General features: G+C 51.9%; 2 protein-coding genes across 11 annotated transcripts in view; one reads left to right on the forward strand and one right to left on the reverse strand.

The window, feature by feature from the left end:
* Window positions 1-7,673, reverse strand: part of XPO5 (exportin 5) — a 38,018-nt gene extending 30,345 nt beyond the window's left edge. For 2 of the 8 annotated variants that reach the window (XM_043543460.1, XM_043543462.1), the window contains exons 1-8: window positions 7,521-7,673; window positions 6,168-6,289; window positions 5,385-5,457; window positions 3,621-3,758; window positions 3,146-3,328; window positions 1,777-1,818; window positions 897-923; window positions 324-509 (exon numbers count right to left, since the gene is read on the reverse strand). In XM_043543460.1, coding sequence (XP_043399395.1) covers window positions 324-509; window positions 897-923; window positions 1,777-1,818; window positions 3,146-3,328; window positions 3,621-3,758; window positions 5,385-5,457; window positions 6,168-6,289; window positions 7,521-7,658 — 909 coding nt within the window. In that variant the 5' untranslated portion in view covers window positions 7,659-7,673. Of the gene's footprint in view, window positions 1-323; window positions 510-896; window positions 924-1,776; window positions 1,819-3,145; window positions 3,329-3,620; window positions 3,759-5,384; window positions 5,458-6,167; window positions 6,290-7,132; window positions 7,429-7,520 lie in introns of those variants that run through there. The other 6 variants (XM_043543461.1, XM_037895479.2, XM_037895480.2 and 3 more) reach the window with 6 other exon arrangements.
* Window positions 7,674-7,702: 29 nt separating this feature from the next.
* Window positions 7,703-19,186, forward strand: POLH (DNA polymerase eta). Of its 3 annotated transcripts, none has more exons than XM_043543464.1 (10): window positions 7,703-7,971; window positions 8,077-8,211; window positions 9,263-9,489; window positions 10,371-10,540; window positions 11,839-11,942; window positions 13,298-13,417; window positions 14,480-14,603; window positions 16,232-16,297; window positions 17,054-17,226; window positions 18,308-19,186. In XM_043543464.1, exons 1-10 carry the CDS (start codon window positions 7,835-7,837, stop codon window positions 18,330-18,332), a joined length of 1,281 nt encoding a protein of 426 aa, XP_043399399.1. In that variant the 5' UTR covers window positions 7,703-7,834; the 3' UTR covers window positions 18,333-19,186. The 3 variants fall into 3 exon arrangements, with proteins under 3 accessions (XP_043399399.1, XP_037751410.1, XP_037751412.1); XM_037895482.2 differs by having other exon boundaries at window positions 7,708-7,971; window positions 16,232-16,411; window positions 18,237-19,186; XM_037895484.2 differs by having other exon boundaries at window positions 7,712-7,971; window positions 18,237-19,186.
* The last annotated feature ends 3,357 nt before the right edge of the window (window positions 19,187-22,543 follow it).

Below are 22,543 nucleotides of genomic sequence, written 5' to 3' on the forward strand. Positions count from 1 at the left end.
GAGCACTGAGGACAGCAGGGGTTAGGAATGAGTTAACGTTATTTGTTCAAGCAGGGATTTCAAGCTTCAAAGTTGTATGGAAGGGCAGACAGAGAAACGGGGCCTGGGTGGGTTCCAGAAACTGCTCTGTCCATTGTCCTGGGGAAGCACCCACCCTAAAGTCACTCGGGTGCCTGGGCAGCCAAAGAGGCAGGTGACTTAATTCCTTAGCTAAAGGAGTGACGTTACCATTGCTCAACCTGATAAACTAAGACTAAACCCAAGGAGAGGAGCGGAATGTGCAGGGCAGGAGGGGTCAGGGAGGCTTGGGAGGAGGAACTCACTTTCCTGCTGACAGCGATCAGAAGACACTCTGCTGCTCCCACTTGGAGCTCGGGTTCATTCAGGAGCAAGCACAACATCTCCAGGAGCTTGCAGTTATCTGCTGTGATGTGGCTCATGGCCACCCAGTCAATGTAGCCTGCTAGGGTGTTAAGTGCTGCTATCCCAACGCGGCAGTTTGCCTGGGCCTGTGAACGGACCATAACCAACAGTTCAGAGCCAGAAAGGATTTATATGGAAACAATCTCAGTGCAGAGCTTTGCCTCTGGCCCAGATGTGGGGCAACCCATATCTTAGCCATAGCTGACTTCTCCATGTTGGAGCTGCACATGCATTATATGACAGCAACTACCTTCTGAAGAGCCTTCTCCGGGAAAGTAACTGAGATGGCAGTGGGTAGGGGAAGGGGGCAAAGTCCTCAGGCTTGAAATGAGCAGTTCCCTCCTTTCCAGATAGTAAGGTAATTAACCAAAGTATAAACTGCAACTTGGTGTCTGGTGACAGGCTACGGCATGGAAACCTGAGTCTGGTTCCAAACAGCCTCGGTCTGCACTGCCTCCCGAGGCCGTACTCACCTTTGGTTCCTGGGCCAGTTCAGTCTTCTGAAAAAAGAACAAGAGACAGTAAGTGAGCTGCTGTGGTGCACATCTCCTCCCAGCAACTGCTGGGCAGTCCCCGGCTCATTCAAGAGGGTGCAGCCCGGAGAAGCCTCAGTGAATAGATGCCTGGTGAAAGAGGCTGCAACACATTTTCCAGCTTGGGACACTGCCCCAGGACTTTCCACTGGAAGTTAAGCCACAGATTTTCTCCTCTGAAAGAAGATGTTCCAGGTGGCAGATTCCTCTGAATGTGCGTGTGGGGGTTCCAATACTTCCTTGAAACTTCCAAGGAAGAAGATGCCTTTGCTTCCCTTTTAAAGCGTCTTACGTTCAAGGATCACAACCTCTGGGAAGCGTTTGTGGCCTCATTCTAATGAAACTAATCTTTAGAAAGAAGTGACTTGACCAAGACCACAAAGTAAGGCAGTGGCAGAGCTAGGACTGGAACCCAGGAGTCCTGACTTCCAGTCCCCAGCTCTAACTGCTTAACAGCAACAATTCACTGTGTGTGTGCCATCTTATTGCCTAAATTATGCAACAGCAGAGTCTGATCTGAGCAGATGCTCTGTTTTTCTGCATGCAAGGAAAATTGCAAGCATCCCTTTCTTCTGCAAGGTTTTGCTTTGGAAACTCCATTCTGTCAACATTTAGAGTGCAATGACTCAAGTCACCCCAGATGTACCCCAAATACCTAAGTACAGACCCACCACACCACAGCTGAATATCTAACAGCACTGCAGAGTACAGCTCCCAGGCCTTGTAATTCCCTCCCTCTCAATCCAGTAAGCAGGCTGGTAGCTGGACACCCAACCCTCAGTATTCACCCTGTGCACAAACAGCTCAAAGATCTGCTAACCTGTGGAGTGGTGAGGATATCTCGCTCCTGGGGCGCTCCCACCTGGCCAAGCAGAAGGATTCCACCATTAGCAGAAGAAACCACACTTCAGAGTCTCAGCATTGCAATTCAGACCTCAGCTGGAAATGTACTCAACCGAACTACAAAACGCAACAAGGTTTCCCACCCACCCCAGGTCAGCCATAAACGGCACAAAGAAATACACAGCTCTATGGAATGGTCTATGCCAGTGGCTCTGAACCTTTCCAGACTACAGTACTCCTTGTAGGAGTCTGATTTGTCTTGCGTACCCCCAAGTTTCACCTCACTTAAAAACTACTTGCTTACAAAAATCAGACATAAAAATACAAGTGTCCCAGCACACTATTACTGAAAAATTGCTTACTTTCTCATTTTTACCATATAATTATAAAATAAATCAATTGGAATATAAATACTGTACTTACATTTCAGTGTCTAGCACATAGAACAGTATAAACAAGTCATTGCCTGTATGAAATTTTAGTTTGTATTGACTTTGCTGGTACTTTTTATGTAGCCTGTTGTAAAACTAGGCAAATATCTAGATGAGTTGGTATATCCCCTGGAAGACCTCTGCGTACCCCCAGGGGTACACGTGCCCCTGGGTGAGAACCGCTAGTCTATGCGGCCAGTGAATGTGCCAAGGAAACTGGTTGAAATGTCCCTCTCGGCGAATAGGATACAGCCTTTCACTGCTTCATCTCCACCACACTGTTGTCATGCTAAGCATGACTCCACATTTTAACACATTATAAAAGGGAACAAGATGTGCACATAAGAAGCTTGTCTCTGGACTGGTCACTGCTGTATCCCTCACCTTCCCAACCCCATCTCACTCTTACCGAATCAGACTACGAGCTCTTCAAGGCAAAGATCTGCCATTATCACGTCTTGAGCAACCTGCACATCTCCAGTATCATAGGATTATAACCGTAGTAAAGTAGAGCCCAAACCGCCCCGTTTATGGGAGGACAAGGGGCATCTGCTACTAGAAGGTAGCAGCACCTCATACCATCTCTTTGCAGTAGGAGTTTCTGACCTGATCTCTAGGAGAATGGGGCCAAACCAATGCCTTAGTGCCAACAAACTGAGCCTCCCAGTGCCAAGCGCAAGGTTCTCATCCATCTCAGGTGATCAACACTAGAAATCCAGACTGCTGACACCAATGCTGCCTCCTGAACCCTGAGACTTTCTCAACAGCCATTGGCTGTTTTCATGCTCACAACAGAGCTCCAAGGTGTAACTACAGCAATTGATTTCAGACTGAGTCTCCTCTCACTTGCCCAAAAAGTGCGACCCATATCCAAGATCCCAGTGCTGACTAGGCTCCCAGGAAGAAGCTTCTTACCATGCGCCTATACTTGTTGACGTTCTGCTGCAGGGTAGTGAGCAGGAAGCTGAAGATCTTCTCCATGTTCTGGGTAAGGGTTTGTTGGATGTCCCGTCGCCGCTGGGTGGGCAGTGTCTGGAAGGTCACCACGTCCTCTGCCAGACGCAGGAGGATGAACATCACCAGTTCTGTCTGTGTCTCCTAATGTCCCAAACAAACACACCCATGAATCTAGCCGTAACATGAAGCCCTGCAGAGAGCAGCTCAAAGACACAGATTAACACCAGACCAGGGTCTGGGGAATAGCCAGAGAAGGATGACTACGATGGTTTAGTCTCTGATAACGTGATCTCCTGGAATAATGGGACCTGACAACAGCCTGTGAATCTACTGTAACTCCAGCTTGTTTGACCATGAAATAAGGAAAGGAGACCTAGAATTATGAGCCACTGGAAGAGTACAGACAAGTATGACAGACAGGTGTGCTTCATACCCCTTGTTTGGAGAGCGTATCCAACTCCTTCAGCATATCAGGCCAGTGCTGAGGCCATTCACGCTTGATCATCTCCACCACAATGCGAGACAGGACATCCTTAATGTGACTTTCCTCCTCTAAAATATTCTGTGTTCCCTATGAGAGAAAGAAGATGATCACACAAAATGGAGCCAGCTGCCCCCAGAACAATCATTCATACCATGGGGGAGTCTGGCTGCAGACCCACTGGACAATAAGAAAAACACAAATACACCTTCATCCCAGCTGTTCTTGTCCTGATTGGAACTCCCGCCTTCCCAGGCCTTCACAGCTGGCAGGCTCTGTGCACCAGATGACTGTCATTTGAGGAGTAGGTCTTTGAAGACCATCGCCTCCATTGGATGGATTGACAGTTGTGGGTGGGAATTTCCAGGAAACCTCCTGTGGTGGCCAAATGGGAGGAGGTCTAGAACTCTAAAGCATCTTTGGGTTCAATCCACAATTCTCCTTCCCCAGACACTGCTGACCTACAGCACCAGACCAAATTGCATGCTCCACAGGAGTCAAGGATATGGCTTTGATGCTACATCTAGCCTTCATGCAAAGAGCAGCAGAAATCCTCTCACCTCAGAGATTCATTTTGGAGCAGTGATCACTATACTTCAACTGAACGAGTGACAATCTCCACATTTACTGAACCTTCCATCCAAGGACTGCAAAAACACTGTGTAGATATGAAGCAAACCTCACAACCCCCAGCTCTTCTGAGGTGGGTAAGTTATCCCCATTTTACAGAGGAGGATACTGAGGCAGAGAGGGAAATGGTATCTCCCCCAAGGTCATATAGCAAGTAAAGGGCACAGTCTGGAATTGAACTCAGGCCTCCTGTACTTTAACCACAAGTTAAAGGCCTCCTCACTTTCATGTGCCACCTCAACAAAGTGAAAGAGCTCCGCAAGAGGTCGTGGGACTCTCAGCCAGAGGTTATGGTTAAGGCTGCATGTATCGGTCACGGAAGGCACGGATTCTGTGACTTTGGTGATTTTTGGTGCGGCTGGCTCAGGGGTTGCCTGAACACTCTGGAAGGTCACCAGCAATGGCAGCAGTTTAGGTGTTGGAGGGGGCTTAGGGCTGGGTCAGGGGGTTGGGATGTGGGGTGGCACTTACCTGACCTAGGCAGAAGGGCAGGGGGCACTGTGCGCTGTCACTGTTTGCAGGCACCACCCCCACAGCTCCCATTGGCTGCGGTTCCTTGCCAATGGGAGCTGCAGAGCCAGAGCTCATGACGAGGGCAGCGCATGTAGTGCACCTGGCCTTCCCTACCCCACCCCTAGGGACTGCAGGGACATGTGAAGCCAGGTAAGGAGCCTGCCAGCCCTGCCAACCCTCCCCTGCCCCCCAGCACCAGCAGGTTCCTGGGCCATCCCCCCAGCACCTGCGGCACCCCCAGACCACCCCCTGAGAGCACCCGCAGCCCCCCTGTCCAAGTTTTAGTTAGGAGTATATAGTACCAGTCATGGACAGGTCACGGGCCGTGAATTTTTGTTTACTGCCTGTGACCTGTCCATGACTTTTACTAAAAATATCTGTGACTAAAACATAGCCTTAGTCATGGTCCCTTAGCCATAGGTTATGGGTCTATTACAGGAACAGGGGGATGAGGTCTTGTGGCCTGCAGGGTGCAGGAGGTCAAACTAGATGATCATGATGGTCTCTTCTGGCCTTAAAGTCTATGAGTCTGCTCCATATGGTGGTTTGGCCCTGGAGGCAGCCAGCACTTACATTGGATATAAGCCCCATGACATTGTTCTTCAGATAGACCTTCTCGAGGCGAGGCATGCTGTTCCAGCGAAACCTGTCCAACAAAACACACAGAGGGCACCAAGTCAATACGCTGGCACAGATCACTGACTTGTTTTAGAAATCCATCAGCCCTTTGCCCAAGCCAGGGAGGCTGAGGCTGCATCGTTCATTTGCGCTGCCAATACCCAATCCCTTACTGAGCAACGTTATTGGCTGAAGCTAAAATTACAGCCCAGTTAGAGCATCTGCACCGAGACCAGCACAGTTCAGGGAACAGGCAGGATTCATTAACATCTACAGGAAAAGGACCAAGAGCACAAAATATTGGGTTTGTGGAGCCAACAGAGAAGGATCTCCAAATTGTACAGTGGAGAAGTACTTTTATTAATCTGAAATTAGTGGCAGAGAACTTTACAGTGATCTACTGATAATACTTTCCCTGCCTGTCTCCAGCATCTTTTGTCTAAGATCTATGCAATGAATTAACCTGCATGCCCCTCTTGCAGTGTTTGCTATTACCCTCATTTTAAACACAGGGAGACAAGGACAGAGATGGGAAGTGACTTACCCCCTCAGGTCACCCAGTGAGTTAATGACAGGGCTCAGTACAGACCCCAAATCTCCTGACACCCTGTCCACTCCTGTAACTAACAGACATCTGGGAACAATAATTAGCACTGACAACTGTGACATGACAGGCCTGTTCTCTCTCCATAGTTTAGGATAGCACCAAAACCATGCAGCCCAAGTGAGCTCCCTTACTTGACCACATGCTCCAAGATCTGAAGACCAAAGTGCCTGACAATGGCTGTCTGGGTTTTCTCTGCCAGCTTCAGACCACAGGGGACACAGATGGGACACTTCTCCTTAAACTCCTCACAGAACTGAAAAGGAACAAGGATAACAATGAGCCAAAAACTATCAAGTGGCAACATGGAAATGAGCGTGGGAAAAGTGAAACATTAGGACAATTTGGAGATAAGAGGAAAAACAGAGCTTCAAAACTGCCCACTGCAAGTGGTGAACTCTCCCTGGAAAGCACAGGAGGCTAAGCAAACAATTTCTGTACAATTTCAGCTTCACATCGAGTGTCTCAAATCCTCATTATCTGGGAATACTTTCCCAATGTGGCCCAATACCGTGAGCTGCCTTCCTTAGGCTACAGGCTACTTTCAGCGCCTCTGACGCTGCACAGAGCCTCCTGAGCAGCAGGATGAGAGTCTCTGATGCTCTTCAGACCCCCCTGACCAGCCCTGAAAGAGACAAACTTCAGAGTCATATTCACTCTGGGAAAGGTGCTGCAGCAAAGCCCAGCCCGGGGAACTGCCTGTCTCTATAGACCTTTACTAGAGCGTATCACTGGGGTCCCTAAACACCTGCACAGGGATTAAAGGCAATGCAGGCTGCCAGCTCTCCATGCCACGGGGCAGGGCGAGCCCACAGACAGAGACTGGGGAACCCAGCTCAGGCGGGGGCAGAATTCAGGGGTATCGGACACGTGCTGTCCCGGAGCAGACCCATGGGCTGAACCCTGCACAGGGGGCAGAGCCAGGCTGCGGATCGGGGGGTGGGGGCTGGGCGGGGACAGGTTTCAGGGCGGGGGGTGTATCACCGCGCTCCCCGGGATCTGGGGCCCGGGGGTCCGGCTCTGCCCCGGGCCAGGACCCCGGTGGGGAGCGGGCAGCGCTGAGCCCGGCCGCCCCACGCGGACCCCGCTGCCCTGGTACCTTGAGCGCCTCCAGGCGGTAGCGCTGGGTGGAGGCCGGGTCCATGATCACCGTCACCGCCTTCACCAGCTGCTCGCACAGGCTGCTCACCTGCTCCGCGGACATGGCGGCACCGGGCGGGGGAAGGTCCGCGCGGGGCGACCGGAGCAGGCGAGGACCAGGGGCTACCACACCGGGAGAGGGAAGGAGGCGGTGCGCAGGCGCGCCCGGGACCAAGATGGCTCTACATACTACGCATGTGCAACGGGAACCGGGAGGCTTCTACGCATGCGCCAAGTGAACCGCGCGACGCTTGAAGGAGGGAAACCGCATGCGCGAAGAGAGGATAACGTCGGCGGCGGCGATTGGGGACATGGTAATGCGCTTGCGCCAACCCCCGTCCTGACACCTTAATGTCCGGCGATCCAATCACAAGCAGCCGCACATACCGCGCCAGTTCTCCGAACCGGAAGAGGGAGCTTATATCACCGGGGCGCGAGACCAACCCACCACCAGTCCCCTCCGCGGGAACTACAGTTCCCAGCATGCACCGCGGGCCTCCTGCCCTCATCCTGCTGCGCGCGGGGACTACAGTTCCCAGCAGACCGCGCGCGGCGTCACGGCGGGGGCGGGGAGCAAAACAAACGGCCGCCGGGTGCGGTCCGCTTGAGCCGTAGCCGTTGACTTTTCCCGGCGCTGGCTCGCTCGCGAGGCCAGGGGGCCATGTCTCGCGGGCGGGAGCGCGTGGTGGCGCTGGTGGACATGGACTGCTTCTTCGCGCAGGTGGAGCAGCGCCGGGAGCCGCGGCTGCGGGGCCAGCCCTGCGCCGTGGTGCAGTACGACGCGTGGCGGGGCGGCGGGTACGTGCTGCCCCTCCCCCCCCCCCGCCCCTCCCGCGGCCCCCGCCCCTCCCGCGGCCCCCGCCCGGCCCGGCCCGCCCCACTCTCTGCACTGTCTCCCCGCAGGATCATCGCCGTCAGCTACGAGGCGCGCGCCTTCGGGATCAGCCGGGGCATGCGGGCGGACGAGGCCCAGAAGCGCTGCCCGCAACTGGTGGTGGCGCGGGTCCCGGAGGCCTACGGGAAGGCGGACCTCAGCAGGTGAGGCGAGCCCGGGGCCCGCTGGGCGTCTGTGCAGCGCCGAGCGCCCTGCTGCAGGGTCGGGGTCCCTCCCTCCTGGGCGCTAGGAGACGCTGACCAGAGAGGGCCCGGGTTTCAGGATGCGAGGGAAGAGTGGGAAACCTGCGCTAAAGCTGTCCCAGCCACGACCCGGGTCTGTGCTAGGGCACAGGTAGGGAACGGCAGAGGCTATGTATGCGCTACAGCTTAGCTTGGGATAAATTATGTCCCTCAGGGGTGTGAATAAGCCACCCCCAGGAACATAAATGGCACAGACCTAAGCCCTGGTGTGGACAGCACGCGACATGGCTACCGCTGCTTACGGGGGCTGGAGGAATGAAGCTGACAGGAGAGCTCTCCTGTTGGGTTAGAGCGTCTGCACTAGCGGTGCTACAACGGTGCAGCTGCACCACTGTAAGCTCTGTGGTGTAGCCGTAGCCCCACTTGAAAGGTCATCGTAGCCTGAGCGTAGATGCTTCCTGCATCGACGGAAGAGGTTTTTGCATCAGTGTCATTAATTCATCTCTCCAAGAGGCAATAGCTGGGTTGCTGGGAGACTCCTTCCATCGGCTGGCTGTGTCTACACCAGGGGTTAGGTTGGCATAGTAACATCTCTTAGGACTGTGGGTTTTCTGGCACCCCTGAGAGATGGAGCTATGCTAGTGTAACTTCTCACTGTAGATTAGCCTTCAGTGTCTGAATCTATCAGGGCAGACCCTTCCCCAACACTAACCTCATATTTAGAAAACCTGACTGAGATGTGCCCTGACTTTCAGCCTCTGAGCTCATCCACATGAGAGTCAGACTAGTGTCATTGAATAGTGGGGCTAAGATATTCATGCAAAACGTAAACTTAGCTTTGGGAGAGGAGCACATCCATTAAACCAGCTGCTCAGTAGCTCAAGTGGTTGGCTAGGTCTCAGCCAGTAGGGAAGTTGGACGGAGAGACAAAAGGAAAGAGACCGTGGGCTGAGAGGCCGCTGAGTCCCAGGTGCATGACAAAGATTGAGCTCCTTATGTCTTTCTGCTGCAGATACCGAGAGGCCAGCGTAGAGGTGATGAAAGTGATGTCGCGCTTTGCTGTGATTGAGCGTGCCAGCATTGATGAAGCCTACATGGACCTGACTAGCGCTGTGCAAGAGAGGCTCAAGAAGATGCAAGGGCAGCCTATCCTAGCAGAGCGGCTGCCAACTACTTACATCCAGGGACTGCCAAATGTCTCTACAACAGCAGCAAAGAATAAGAGTGTAGATTGCAAAGGTAATGTCAAGCCACCAGGCACATGCTGCTTCTTTTCCTGGAGTTAAGCAGTTCCTTTTTGCTTTTCATCTTAGTTTATTTCCCTTCAGCTCTAAAGAAAGTGAGGGTAAAATGAAATTGCCCTACACTGCAGTTCGTGTCAAAGAAAAAGTAAAATGCAGGCCTCACAGTGTAGAAATGCACTAATGCAAGGGAAACAAGGCTGTCCTAAGGAACAGGTGAAAGACGACTTACTTGTGACTGTGAAAGGCCAGCATTGCAAATAGTCTGGGAAAGGATTTCTAGAGTCCCTTTTCCCTGTTTGGCCCTTCCCAACCTCTTTAATCCTTACTTGCCATGCAGAGTGTCTGGTCCCAGGGCTCTGTTATCCATGATCTGGTGCTGAAGCTCAAATTCAGACTAAAGTTTCATTTTCAAAAGAAAACATCTATGGGCTGAAATGTACCCAAACAACCACGTGGGAGCACTGTTGTTCACATAAATAATTGAGCACTTTGCAGATCTGGACAAATGTACCTACAAACTTGGGTCTTATCTAGAGCAAACTCATTTAGTCTGTTTCAGGTTATTCCACAGCAGAGAGCTGTGTGTGAAAGTCTTAGCTCATCTCCATCTCCTTCTCCAGCTCCTGTTGGTGCAGTTGGGAAGTAGTTGTCTGTTTCAGTTGTTTGCCAGGAAAGTGACTTGCTTTCCTTTTTCCAAAGGACGTGTCTGGCAAATAGAATTTCTCCTCTTCTAAATGCACTGGTGCAGGGAGCTTACCTCTTGACCATGGAATAAAGGTGCAATGACAAGTGTGTGGCCACTGTTCATTCTAGCTTGCTAAAACCACCACGCTCCTTGCTGTGTTGGGCTTTAATCCCCTTTGTGCTCTTTTTCAGAGGATCTGCGGCAATGTGGCTTGCACCAATGGCTTGAGTCGCTGCCTTTTGCTGACATCAGCTGTCCAGAGCTGCAGCTGACAGTAGGAGCAGTAATTGTGGAGGAAATGAGGGCAGCTGTGGAAGCAGTTACTGGACTGAGGTGTTCAGCTGGGATTTCACACAACAAGGTGTGTGTAACACAATCGGGTGGTTTTGTTTCAAGTGGTGTACTTTGATTATGCAGTAAAATAAATAGAAAAGGAGTACTTGTGGCACCTTAGAGACTAACCAATTTACTCTGAAACCAGTAAAATAAATGAAACCATCAGAGTCACCATCTGATGGAATCTGAGCAGAATGGAACATCATGGCCACATTTAAACACATGTAGTTGAAAATAACATTAAGCATGGGGGATAGGCTGTAATGTGTGCCCAGTACTGTTTAGATGTAAACTACCTAGAACTGGATTCACTTACTGGCCAGGGCCCTGATTTTTCTGGCATATCCCGAGCAGTCAACTCACTGTGGAAAAGATCTTTAAAGTGCTCAGGAGAGAGTCCTCGCTAGATATGACTGATCTTAAAGTGAGTGTTTCCTTCCTAGAATGAGGAGACATATTCTGTGCCCATAGGAGGGCTTTACTGGTGTAAACTCCTGTTTAACTGGACAGAAAGAACCCTAGTTCAGTGTCTCCCCTCCTCCCCACATCCCACCCCACGAATGCTGATGTGATGTGGGTCAGGTTGGCTTTCTGGTCTTCCTGTCTGGTGGATGTGCTTTGGGTAATGTACAACCAGCCACCAGCAGCAACCACAGGAACACACACACAGCTAGCTGCAAAGGGGAACTGACTCACTCCGATACTGCAGCTCTGAGTTTCCTGCTGCATTAACTGTGACACCTTTTACTGACTAGCATCTTGTAGGTTTCCTTCTGTAGCACTCTGTTGCTGCTGACCTTGCAGAGAGAAGACTAAAGGAGACACAGCAAGAAAGAGCAAGACAGGAGCAGAGAGGATGGAAGAGGAGAGGCCCAGACAGAGAAAACAGGCATGGGGTGGGTAGTAGGGCAGGAGTGTGAGGGCTGCTCTTGGGATTTTAGCACAGTTTCCTGACCAGAACTGAGCCAGCACAACCATGCTAAACACACTGAGTCCTCTAAACTGTCTAAAGCAGGGTTCAGACTCTCTTCTCAGAGCTAGACTGTTGCAGTTGACACTGTGTTTAAAGACAGTTTAGCCAGCACAGTTCAGATCCTGTGGTAGTTAATAAGGGGGAGTGAAGAGTGGTAGAACCTGAATCTTGTCCTCAACAGAGCTGTGCCCATGGAAGACGCTGTGGAATCCCAAAGCTTAGAGAGAGCCCTTCAGCTATTAGCTGGGGGCTCTACTGCAGAACCTAGTAGGCAGTCTTTTAGAAGCCTGTGGTCCATTGAGCATGTGGGGTTTGCAGTAATGGGGTTTCCACACTCTTCCATATTCCAGGCACTGGCAAAACTGGCCTGTGGGCTGAACAAGCCCAACCGCCAGACGCTGGTATCCCAGGGATCTGTCTCACAGCTCTTCAGCTACATGCCCATCAGCAGCATGTAAGTATTGGGGAGTCATGCTTTCGCTGAACCCGGGACTTGGACTGAGTTGGCACCTGGCAATAGAGTGTATCAGCTCCTCTTTCATGCTGCTGCTTTGTTCACCAGAATTTAAGCTTTCATTTAAAAAATAATCTCTAGCTGGTCTGGTTGCCAAGATGCACATTTTAGTTCATGCTCACTCTGCGTGCAAAACTCAGTTGAATATCTTGGAGAGGTGTGAACCGCTCTATTCAGCTCAGTGAGGGCTAATTCAGATGCCCAGTGATGATGATGTAGACATTTTGGGCTTGTCTACATGAACATTTAGTTTGCGGCAGGCTGGGGTATGAATCTACCTCACTGCACACTGTCTGGACCCTGTTTACATTCACTAACAGTTCCTTAGTGCACTTTAAAACGGGACTAGATCAAAGCGCATTACCAGATGGTTTTTGCATGGCAAGCTAATTGCGGGGTCAATTCGCACCGTAGCTTGCTAAGAACTAATTGTTTGTAGACAAGCCCTTAAAATATTAACTACTTCACTGCTCGTTAAAGCATGCAAGAAAAGAGAAAGGGGATCCTATTGGGAAGATCTGCACAATTTACTGAGCGTGACCGCTCATTCTGACACCGTGAGTGACTGGGTTTGGGAGATGCTGTCATTCACTCCTTCCCCAATGAAGGAGGCAAGCCCAAAAGGCCTACCAGAGTTCAATTGGCATCATTTGAACTTGTTCCCTAAGGTGTAGCTAAGCTCAAGAAGTGCAGTTGGACAACATGCAAGGCTCACCAAGTGGAAACATGCAGACTCCTCGTGCTTGGTGTATTCAGACTTTAGTGTTGGGGAGCTGAGCACCAGAAGCCTGGAGAACATGCACGGTCATATTCTGAACATCTGCACAATCTATTATGAACAATGTCTCAGGAACAATGGTGGAGCTGAAAAAGTAACCACCAACTTTTCCAGTCGGAAGCCGTGCTCCAGAGCTGCAAAGTTAGCATCTGCCTTCAGGCAGCTACTCCTGGGGTCTTTCCTGTCCACATAGGAACGGCTAGATCTGGGGAGAGGGCAGGGAAGAGTGAGTGAACAAATAGATTTTAAGCAAGGGTGGGTGCTGGGGTGCTGCCTTTGTGCATTTCTGCCTTTTCTCTCCCTGTTCCTATGTGACCACGTCTCAGGCTAGGAATTGATGAGCTGTCCCATCCTCACTGGAATCATCATGTGTTGCTCCTCAGTCAAGGAGTCTGGCCAGCCAGCGCTGCTCCCTCACCTGTCCTGCTTCCTGCCAGTGAATGGGAGCTGGGGTGTGCTGAACATGCTTCAGTCTCCATGTGACAGTTCTCTTCTATGTTTCCTCCTTCTCCTGCAGCCGGCACCTGGGAGGGAAGCTGGGTGCCTCCATCGCAGACGTCCTGGGAGTGGAGTACATGGGGCAGCTGACCATATTCAGCGAGTCACAGCTCCAAACTCGCTTCGGAGACAAGACTGGGTAGGTGACATGCTGGCTTCTAGGCTGCAGGTCTCCATAGGATAATAGGCTTGTGTTCTCCCTCTTCTTCACGAGTAGATCTGTAGGCCATTCTGCTGAGATTGTTGTGCAGGAGAGTTTCTGTCTGGGCCTTTTCAGGGTTGCATTGAGACAGTGTCCTGTAATGGTCTGCTAGGCATGTGCACTGGCTTTTGATCTTTCCAAGCACCTGTCCATTCTCCCAAGGCTAAGTGCTTGTTTGTCATTCGGCTGTCCCCTGTATGCTGCTGTGGAGTATGTGCTGCTCCAGGGACACAACCCAAGCTCCGGAGCAGGTTAGAGAAGATGGAATGGGAGGCAGACAGTGCTCAGGCCCAGCACGGAGGTTCATCATTTAAGTGTTGGGAGCTTAGGAATACCAGTCCCAAGCTTGGGCATTGGGAGCTTAGGATACCAGTCTGAAGCCTGAAATGTCCAATGCACAGAGCAGTGGCTGGGAACCTCTAGTCTAGGGAATGCTGCTGTTGTAGGGAGGGAGTTGGCGCACTTGAGCAATAACTGCTGTAAGGTATTTCCCCATTAGTAACTGAATGAAATCTGCTGCTGGCTGCCATTGCAGCTGCCTGGGGAGCTGGAACCATCACCTGAATATAGTTCAAAATGGCCAAGCAGAGAAGCAGCCCGTTGCTTTAGCCAGCTGAAGTCACCTAGCTCTGTAGCCCCAGATGCGGCCAGTGTGAGATGCAGTTGGGGTCATAACTGTTGGATAATACCTGTCCAGTACTCTGCAGGAGTAAAGGACTCTGTGCTAAGGGGTGAGTCCCATGGGGCCCATTGTGTGGTTTATCTAACTGCCTACCTAGGCAGGTCTAGGCCAGGAGAATTCAAGTGGCTGGCTGGGTTTAGAACAGGAAGTTGTCCCTGAACCCTGCCTGTGTGCACTGCCCCAGGAGTCCCTGGGCCTAGTTTCACATGCAGGTGTGCAGGAGCCATGAGGTCTTCCTGATCTGAATCCTCAGTGAGCTCAGGAGGAGAGATGGACCATTATCAGCCTTAATCTCAAACCTCATGTGGGACTTTCAGGTCCTGGCTCTATGATCTGTGCAGAGGAATTGAACAGGAACCTGTGAAACCCAGGCAATTGCCTAAGTCCATTGGATGCAGCAAGAACTTCCCTGGGAAAGCAGCCTTGACCACTCAGAAGCAGGTAAGAGAGCGTGAGATCTCCTGAGCAGAACTGGTTTGGACCTGAGATAGGGATAGCCACTGATCCATTCCACAGGCTGCAGCCCCCTCCCTCTGGGCTCAGACTGTGTTGCAAGAGCTGCTGCATTTCACCATGCTGAATGCAGCGCCCTGAAATCGGGCTCTTAGGCTTCGTAGAGTCTGTGCACCAGCAGCTGTGTAATTCCTTGGGGAAACACCTTACATCTCCCTCTGTCAGCAGGGAACAGGAATCTCTCAGCCCTTCGTACTCTACAGCACACTGGTCAGTGTGGAGTGAGGAGAGGGAGTGTTCCTTTATCCTGTCCTCTCCACAGCTGTGCGCACAATCCCTTCTTGGCACTGATGGATTTCTATCCCCTTGGTCCTGCTGTGCCTGAGGGAGCACCTGGATGCGCCAGGATGAGAATGTCCTGTACACTATATTCTGCCTTTGCCTTCGCTACAAGATGTGCTCCTGCTGCCTTTCAGTCTGCCTTGGTTAACTGCAGCTAGTGGGAGCTTGGATGAAGACCGCTAATGGATTGTGCTGCTGAAATTCCCTGTCATCTAGCTGCATCTGTCAGGATTGCTGGCCTTCTGTTACTTAGTCTCTTCTCCAAGGGGAATCCAGATTCCTGCTGGAAAGGAGCCTTTAAATGCCTGGATGGAATGAAAGTCCTTGTGTGACTGCAGCAGTGCAAGTGATGGTAAACCTGCTGCTAACACAAATGCCACCCACGTCAGCTGGGCCCATACTGGAGGCACCTTGTCTTTGGGCAGGGTGGGAGAGCGTTCTCTAAGCATCCATATGATAGAGCAGCACAAAGCTGAGCTCTGAATCTCCCAGCCTGCTTTCAGATCCAGGTTTAAATGGACATTGTCATGTTAGAAACTCTGTCCTTCCTTGTGTTACTAAAAGCTGAGAAGGTGGGAGTGATGACGGTTCTAAAAATCTACAGGATTTCTGCACTTGCTGCGTTTCCCTTGGCCTGGGACAATGTCACTAGAAGATCTGTCCCTTTCAGATTCCCAGCACTGACGTGCTGCAATATCTGGGATGCTCTAGATCAGTGGTCTCCAAAGTGGGGTGCGCCAGAGGATCCCAGGCGGTGCGTGGCAGGAGGAGTGCTGCCGGATGGCACTCCGCTGTTTTTTTTCTTCGGCAGCAGCTCTTCCCCTCCGGCGGCATGCCTGCAGCAGGTCTTCCGCTCTTCTTTCTTCGGCAGCAGCTCTTCCCCTCCGGCGGCATGCCTGCAGCAGGTCTTCCGCTCTTCTTTCTTCAGTGGCATCGTGGGGGTGCACGATCCAAAAACTTTGGAGGCCACTGCTCTAGATTCTGGGGCATGGTGGATGCATCTCAGATTAAATCTAAACCCCGTCTCCCCTGGGTTTATTGATTCTCTGGAAGCATTTGTGGTGATCTTGGGGTTTGTAAGAAACTGACCTTGTGGTCCTAGTTTGAGCCAAATGCCCCTTGAATGTTCCTCACTGCCTGGGGCTCTGGCTGTCAGCAGCTTGCCGAGTGTGGTGATGTTCAGGGCTGACTTCCAGGTCCTGTAACAGCAGCTGCTTGGATGTGTGTGGGGATGTCCTGGGGCTGTATCAAATGCTGCTGTGTCCTGCTTGCAGGTGCAGCACTGGCTCCTGCAGATGGCCTTGGAGCTGGAGGAGAGACTGAGCAAGGACAGAGACCAAGTAAGGCGGGGCTTGAGGGTTTTCTGCCTCTCTTGCTGTGGGGCTGAGCCAGAGGCAGCAGGGTCTTCGCTACCTGAACTGTCTGACACCAGCCTGGGGGATGTGGTGACTGTGGTGAGTGGCAGAGGAAGTTGCCCTGCATTCAAATGCACAGCTGCTGGCTGACTGAGTTAAGAAGTGAGGAAGGACCCAGAGAGGGAAAGGTGCTGTAGGAGGGCCTGACCCAAAAATACCCTGAGCTAACCACTGTCCTCCTCTCCCCTCCCTTAATGCGAGCATTAGGTACACATGAGGGGATGAGTGTGCTGGGGCAGGCAGCTTCCTCTCTGTGCACCTCGGTCCTAGCATGCGCTTCTTGCTGGCTCACTTCTGGGAGCCCTGCCCTGCACCCCTAAAAGTGAACGAGCTGCTTTATAACCCATGGATCCTACGTTGCTGGCCAGGGCTGAGATTAACCTGGCAGCTGTGCTGTATTGTGATGTGGATAAAGGGGAACGTACCGGTGTAGGGCTGGAAGCAGGGATGACACCCCCTCCCCCCCATACATGCACAAGGTGTATGAGCCCCTCACACACTCGATATCCACCTCAGACTGTGATGGTGACAGACAGCAGCTGATCCTGCCAGGACCGGTGGTGGCATTGGATTGTAAAGTTACTGGCTGGCAGTGCAGTGCTCCAGGCTGAGCGCCTCTCTGAGCACATTCCTGGCATTCACTGCTTTGCCCTGTACTGCAGCTGTGTCCTCTCTCCGCAGAACTGCCGGGTGGCCAAACAGCTGACTGTGAGCATCCGCATGCTAGGCGATCAGCGAGCCAGTGGCCTGTCACGCTGCTGTGCCCTGCCCCGCTATGACGCCCACAAGATCAGCAGTGATGCCTTCATGATCATCCGAAACTGCAATGTGGCTGGAGCCCAGCAGGCTGCATGGTGAGCAATTCCCCTTTCTGGCCTCAGGGTTGGTGTGCTAGAGGAGGGGGGCTGGGCTGTGCCCTGGGAGATGACACATGCAGGACAAAGGGGCTGTGCTGAATACAGACAGGAGCAGCGATTGAATTTGGAAGGAGCTGGCTCTGGCAGAGAGAACTGGGGCCCTCAGAGCTGGAAGACACAAGGCGCATGTTGTCCTGCGCTCAGCTGCAGGTGAGCACTACCCACCCAGGAGGGCAGCTATTGAGCATCGTCCTCCCCCAAACCCCCACCATGCAGTGCTAACTTCCACCTTCAGCATCTGGGCGGTGCCAATAGAAAGGGGGGCAGGGCTGTGCTCCTCTGGAGTTGGAATGAATTGAGCTGTACTGCTGCAGCGTGAGTACCTGGCTGGCTTGTACTCAGGGTGCCATCATCCCTGGGATAGTCAGAAGAGAATGGCTGTGCTTTGGTGGTCAGGGGGACAAGATGCTTGTTGGGCAGAGAGGGCATGGGGGGGAAATAAAAGCACTTTAAGTACAACCTGTTTCCTTTCCACCTTCATGTCCTAGCTTAGGCAGGAGGATGAGGTGTGCCCAGCACAGCGCAGTGACTCCTTCAGGACAGCTCGTCCCTGACTGGGAGCCTGAGAGTTGCAGGAGCTCCCACCCCTGGCAGATGGGACTGAGGGTTCAGGCTCCTTGCCAGAATCCAGGGGGCCTGGCAAGTCCCTCTGCTCAAGTCACATTCCTCAAGGAAGCACTGCTTTGCTCCTGGTAGGGACACAGGCAATCTGCAGCGCCCAGGCCTCTTACTGCAAAGTCACGAGGAGGAGGAGAGGGTACTAGTGTTTGGCCAACAGGCATGACTAAAACATCCTCCCCTACCAGCCCACCAATGTCCTGTTGTCTCAGCTGCTGCACTGTCACCATGCCCAGTGAAACCTGACACACTTACTTAAATCCTGCCTTGAAAGGCTTCGCACTTCTTTGGCTGGGTTTGAGCTGCTGCTAATCTGCCTTTCTCCGCAGGTCCCCTCCGCTTACATTTCTGCATATCTACGCAAGCAAATTTTCTGAGGCTCCCACACTCTCTCCTGCAGGCATTGCTGCCTTCCTGACCAGTGATGCCCAGTGTACCCTGCCAGCTGGCACCAATGCAACCAGCCCAAATGTCAAGTGCACTGGGAGCCCAAGAAAAGAGCCCAGCAAGAAGCCCATGAATGCTATTGAGTCCTTTTTCCGGAAGGCAGCAGAAAGGCAGCGAGCCCGTGTGACCACAGGGCCCTGCCTGCCTGGTGTCCCCAGTGCAGAGGCAGAGTTGTCAGTGCCTGATACCTGTGGCCAGAGTGAGAGAGACGGTCTCATCCTCGGCAAGAGTCAGACTCCAGAAGCCCTTGCGAGGCACAGTCCCAAGGGTGGCAGCTCCCCCACCCCATACAGACTGCTTCCCCCTGAGGAGTTGCTCCCTTATCCTGCAGAAATGCCCTCTGCTGACCTAGCCTCCAGGAGCACTCTAAAAACAGAATCAGCTGGAACAGCTGCTTCCCAGCTCCCTGAGTGGAAGGAGCAGAGTTTGCCACCCTCTGCTGGGTTTTCACAAGGCCGTGCCAGCTCACCAGACCAGCTGCACTGTGAAAAGTGTGGCCAGCGGGTGCCAGTGTGGGAGCTCCTGGAGCACATGGACTATCACTTTGCTGTGGAGCTGCAGAGCTCCTTCTCCAAACCCAGCCCCCTCAGGGCCCCTGCTGCTGCTTCCAGTTCTCCTGCCAAGAGCAAAAGCAAAGCCAAGAGCCCTGGTGGCTCCAGTGCAAAGCGACCCAGGCAAGGAGTGACCAGGACTCTGGAGTTCTTCTTTAAACGGCTGCCCCCCTAGGAGCTCCAGGACCATTTTAGCCTGAAGTTGAGTGATTTGTGAAGTTTTTATCTTTTCTGTAAAGAACTTTTATCCAAAGATTGCATAATAAATGTCTGGAACCTAATGAGGCTCTTGGGGAAACACAGCAGGGAAATGCACCCACCTTTTCACTTGGCAGATTCTGGTAACATTTCTCCTGCCTCTAGGTGCTGATGCTGACAGAAACAGTGTCAGGATGGCACAGCATGCATAGTGATCAGGCATTCCCATGGTCCCATCACTGGGCATTTTTGCTCTGCAAACAGTAATGGATGTTACACTTGCAATGCTCCTGGGAGTTGGGAAGTGTCATTATCCCCATTTTACAGCTGGGGAGCTACAGCCCAGAGGGACAGTGATTGCCTCAGGGAGAGCCGTAATCCCTGCAGTGCCTTAACCACAGGATCTTCCTTCCTGTCTGACTATTCTAGTTATCTAGTATAGTACCTCCACTCCTTGCTACTGGGGCAGGGAGTGGGGCAATGTGGTAGCTGAGCCCTATATTCCACACTCCTTGACCACCATCCTACAGCACAGGGGGAGTTTCTCTAATCAGTCCTGTCTGAGAAGCTGCCATCAGTGCTAAAGAGTCTCCAGGGGCACAGTGATGCTCTACAGCAGGGGTGGGCAAGCTTTTTGGCCTGAGGGCCACACTGGGGTTCTGAAACTGTATGGAGGGCTAGGTAGGGAAGGCTACCTTCCCCCCCGCCCCCAACAGCTTGGCCCCTGCCCCCATCCAACCCCCCTGACTCCTATCCACACCAACACTTATCCAACCGATCCCTGTCCCCTGAGTGCCCCTGGGACCCCTTGCCCCTTATCTAATGCCCCTGCTCACTGCCCCCTTACCATGCTGCTCAGTGCACCAGGACTGACAGATGCGCTGCCTAGGCAGAGCCAGTTATGCCACCATGCAGTCTAGAGCATTGGGGGAGGCTGGTCACTCTTGCAGCTGTGCTGCCTGGCAGGAGCTTGCAGCCCCACTGCCCAGAGCGCTGGTGGCACAGTGAGCTGAGACTGCAGGGGCGTGGCCAGGGGCTCAAGGGCCAGGCTGGATGTGGCCTGCGGGCTGCAGTTTTCCCACCTCCAATCTACAGCTTTGTTCTGTCAGCATAGCCTCATGTATGGAGGGATGTGATCCACTCCTCTGGGACAAGTATGTTAGCTCTAGTCCCCTTTTAGGGAGGTTTTTTCAAAGCCAGGCATGCCAGCATACTGTGCAGGCCTTTCTTCCTCTCAAGGCAGGGAAGCCAAGGCATGGTACAGTGCATTGCATTGTAGATTATGGCAGAGCACTACAGCTGAGGAGGGTCAAATAGCACCTGCAGCCTACAAGCCATTACAGTAGCATCAGCACAGAGCTGGGCTCTGATACACACAAGGCAACCCTCACTCAGAAGAGATGTGTGCTTCCTGTGAGATGGCCTGGGCAACAAGGCCCCAGAGCTCAGTGGATCTGTGAGGCCCTATGCCAGTGTCCCATGACCCCAGTAATGATGGGCGTGTAGCTGAAGTACAGAACTAGAGCCCTTTTGGGGGAGGGCAAAAGAGACTTGAAAATCATGTTCTTCCAAAATCAAACCCATTGCTTGCAGGGGGAGAGGAGAATGGGGTAAGAGTCCCTCAGAGGCCACATCACTCAGTTTATGTTACTTCTAAAAGCATGTCCTTTACCCCAAGCATGAAAACAATGTGCTCTACAGCCCCTTGTTACTGGCCCAGTTCTCCCCTGCTGCACCAAGGAGGCTACAAAGATCTTTGGGACTTTTGCTGGCAGGCTGGGGAGTGATAGCTCACCTTGGGGGGATGGAAAGGGCTGGCTTGGCACTTACTACCCTTGCAGCAGAGCAGACAGCACTAGAATGTGTAGGGAACAAGCCTGAACTGAGAGCTGGACTGTACTGCATTCAGTGACTGAGGAGAGCTATCACCCTGCACTGCTAGCACAGAGCTCAGTGAACAGGGAAATAACCCTCCAGTAGATGATTTCTTGAGGCTTAGTCACTGCCGTGCAATTGAACTTAGTACTGTGTGGGAAAAGCAGCTCTGGGTGTGGTTCATAAACTCTAGCCTTGCAGGCAGTTTCATCAGCTGTGGGATTCTCCTTAAATGAGCAGCAGCTGGACAGCCTCAGGATCCTACTGCTGAGTGTAGATAGCAGGGAGCACGCTACAGCCGTATTTGCATGATTATTTCCCTTCCCTTCCCCCATTAGCTCAACTGCAACAGCAAGTTCTTGCATCAGTTGCTAGCTCTGCCTCAGCCAGAGCCTGCTGCTTTGTCCTGTTCTGGGATGCTCCTTGGTGTTAGTGCAGTTCTAATACCTTCCAGTCCATCTCACTCCTGTAGCTTTTTTTGAGGGGGGTGGAGGTAGGGATGTACAGCAGCATAGGAAAGGAATTCTGCTTCACAGTGCTGCCCTTAGTCATTTGGGAGGGACAGAATTAAAATGACCCTCCCACTAATGTTAGGCCTCCACTTTAGAAAGAAATGATGGGTTTTCACCCTCCCCTGAATAGACATTACAACCTGTTTGGTGGGATTGCATCACTCTCCTGTCACAACAGCTGGTTCCTGCAGGGCAATCAAGAAATGAAACTGACTCAGGTGGTGGCCAAGGCCATGAAATAGAAAACAGGTTGAGTAAGAGAAGATGCATCCAGCTGGGATCCACTGAGGTGTTGGTCAGGATAAGGAAGGGAGGAGACAGGTCCAGCAGGTCACCTTCAGTGATGCACGCTGCAAGAATTGCTCCTGCACTTCAATCCCTTCAAGGAGAAACACTGGAGCATTTCCAGTTTTGTTAGTCTCCTTTCTATGGGTGTGGAAGGACTAGATTTTTGAAGCAGTAAATGTCAAACATCCATTTCACTGTATGCATCCCGACTGCTGAGAAAATATTTCCATTGATAAAGCATAGACAGGCAAAGAAAGGAAAATGCTGCTTGAGAACTTAATTTAAACTATGGCTAGTTACTCTGTGTATTTTGACAAGTTGACAGTTTGTTTATAAAGCTTTAGCTTTTTGAATCTCAACACCTAGTGTCATAAAATAATTAGTTTGAGCCCCCATTGCAAAAATTTAGATCAATAAAAATAAAAAATGCTTAAACATTGATATTATCCATCCAAATTAAAGATGGCAGTCTGCACTCAGCTCCCCTCCCCCCGCAGTTACATACTGCTTTTAAATTAACATGAGCTGTGTCAAAGCACCAGTGAAGGTCACATGGTGTCTCCCTTTAAACAGACTCCAGGGTAGCAGGAATTTGTGGCTTCTGACACACAAGACACAGCTAGCTCCACCCACTGCAATAAGAACTGTGCTCAGGGCGACGTGGCTGTCAGCTACCTTAGCCTCACAGTCGGGCAGGCTCAGCTAAGCAGCCAGTGGATGCATGTAACCCGTGATATACGCAGTCCTTACAGGCCCCAGCACAGA

This window comes from Chelonia mydas, chromosome 3 (genome assembly GCF_015237465.2).
Source record: "Chelonia mydas isolate rCheMyd1 chromosome 3, rCheMyd1.pri.v2, whole genome shotgun sequence".
Classification (NCBI taxonomy): Eukaryota; Metazoa; Chordata; order Testudines; family Cheloniidae; genus Chelonia; species Chelonia mydas.

Bases quoted from the DNA above. Each gene is read 5' to 3' on its own strand.
- POLH (XM_037895482.2), top strand. From the start codon at position 7,835: ATGTCTCGCGGGCGGGAGCGCGTGGTGGCGCTGGTGGACATGGACTGC. The intron at 8,212-9,262 runs GTGAGGCGAGCC...TTTCTGCTGCAG, and splicing joins GGGAAGGCGGACCTCAGCAG to ATACCGAGAGGCCAGCGTAG. The intron at 16,412-17,053 runs GTGAGTGGCAGA...CTCTCTCCGCAG, and splicing joins TGGGGGATGTGGTGACTGTG to AACTGCCGGGTGGCCAAACA.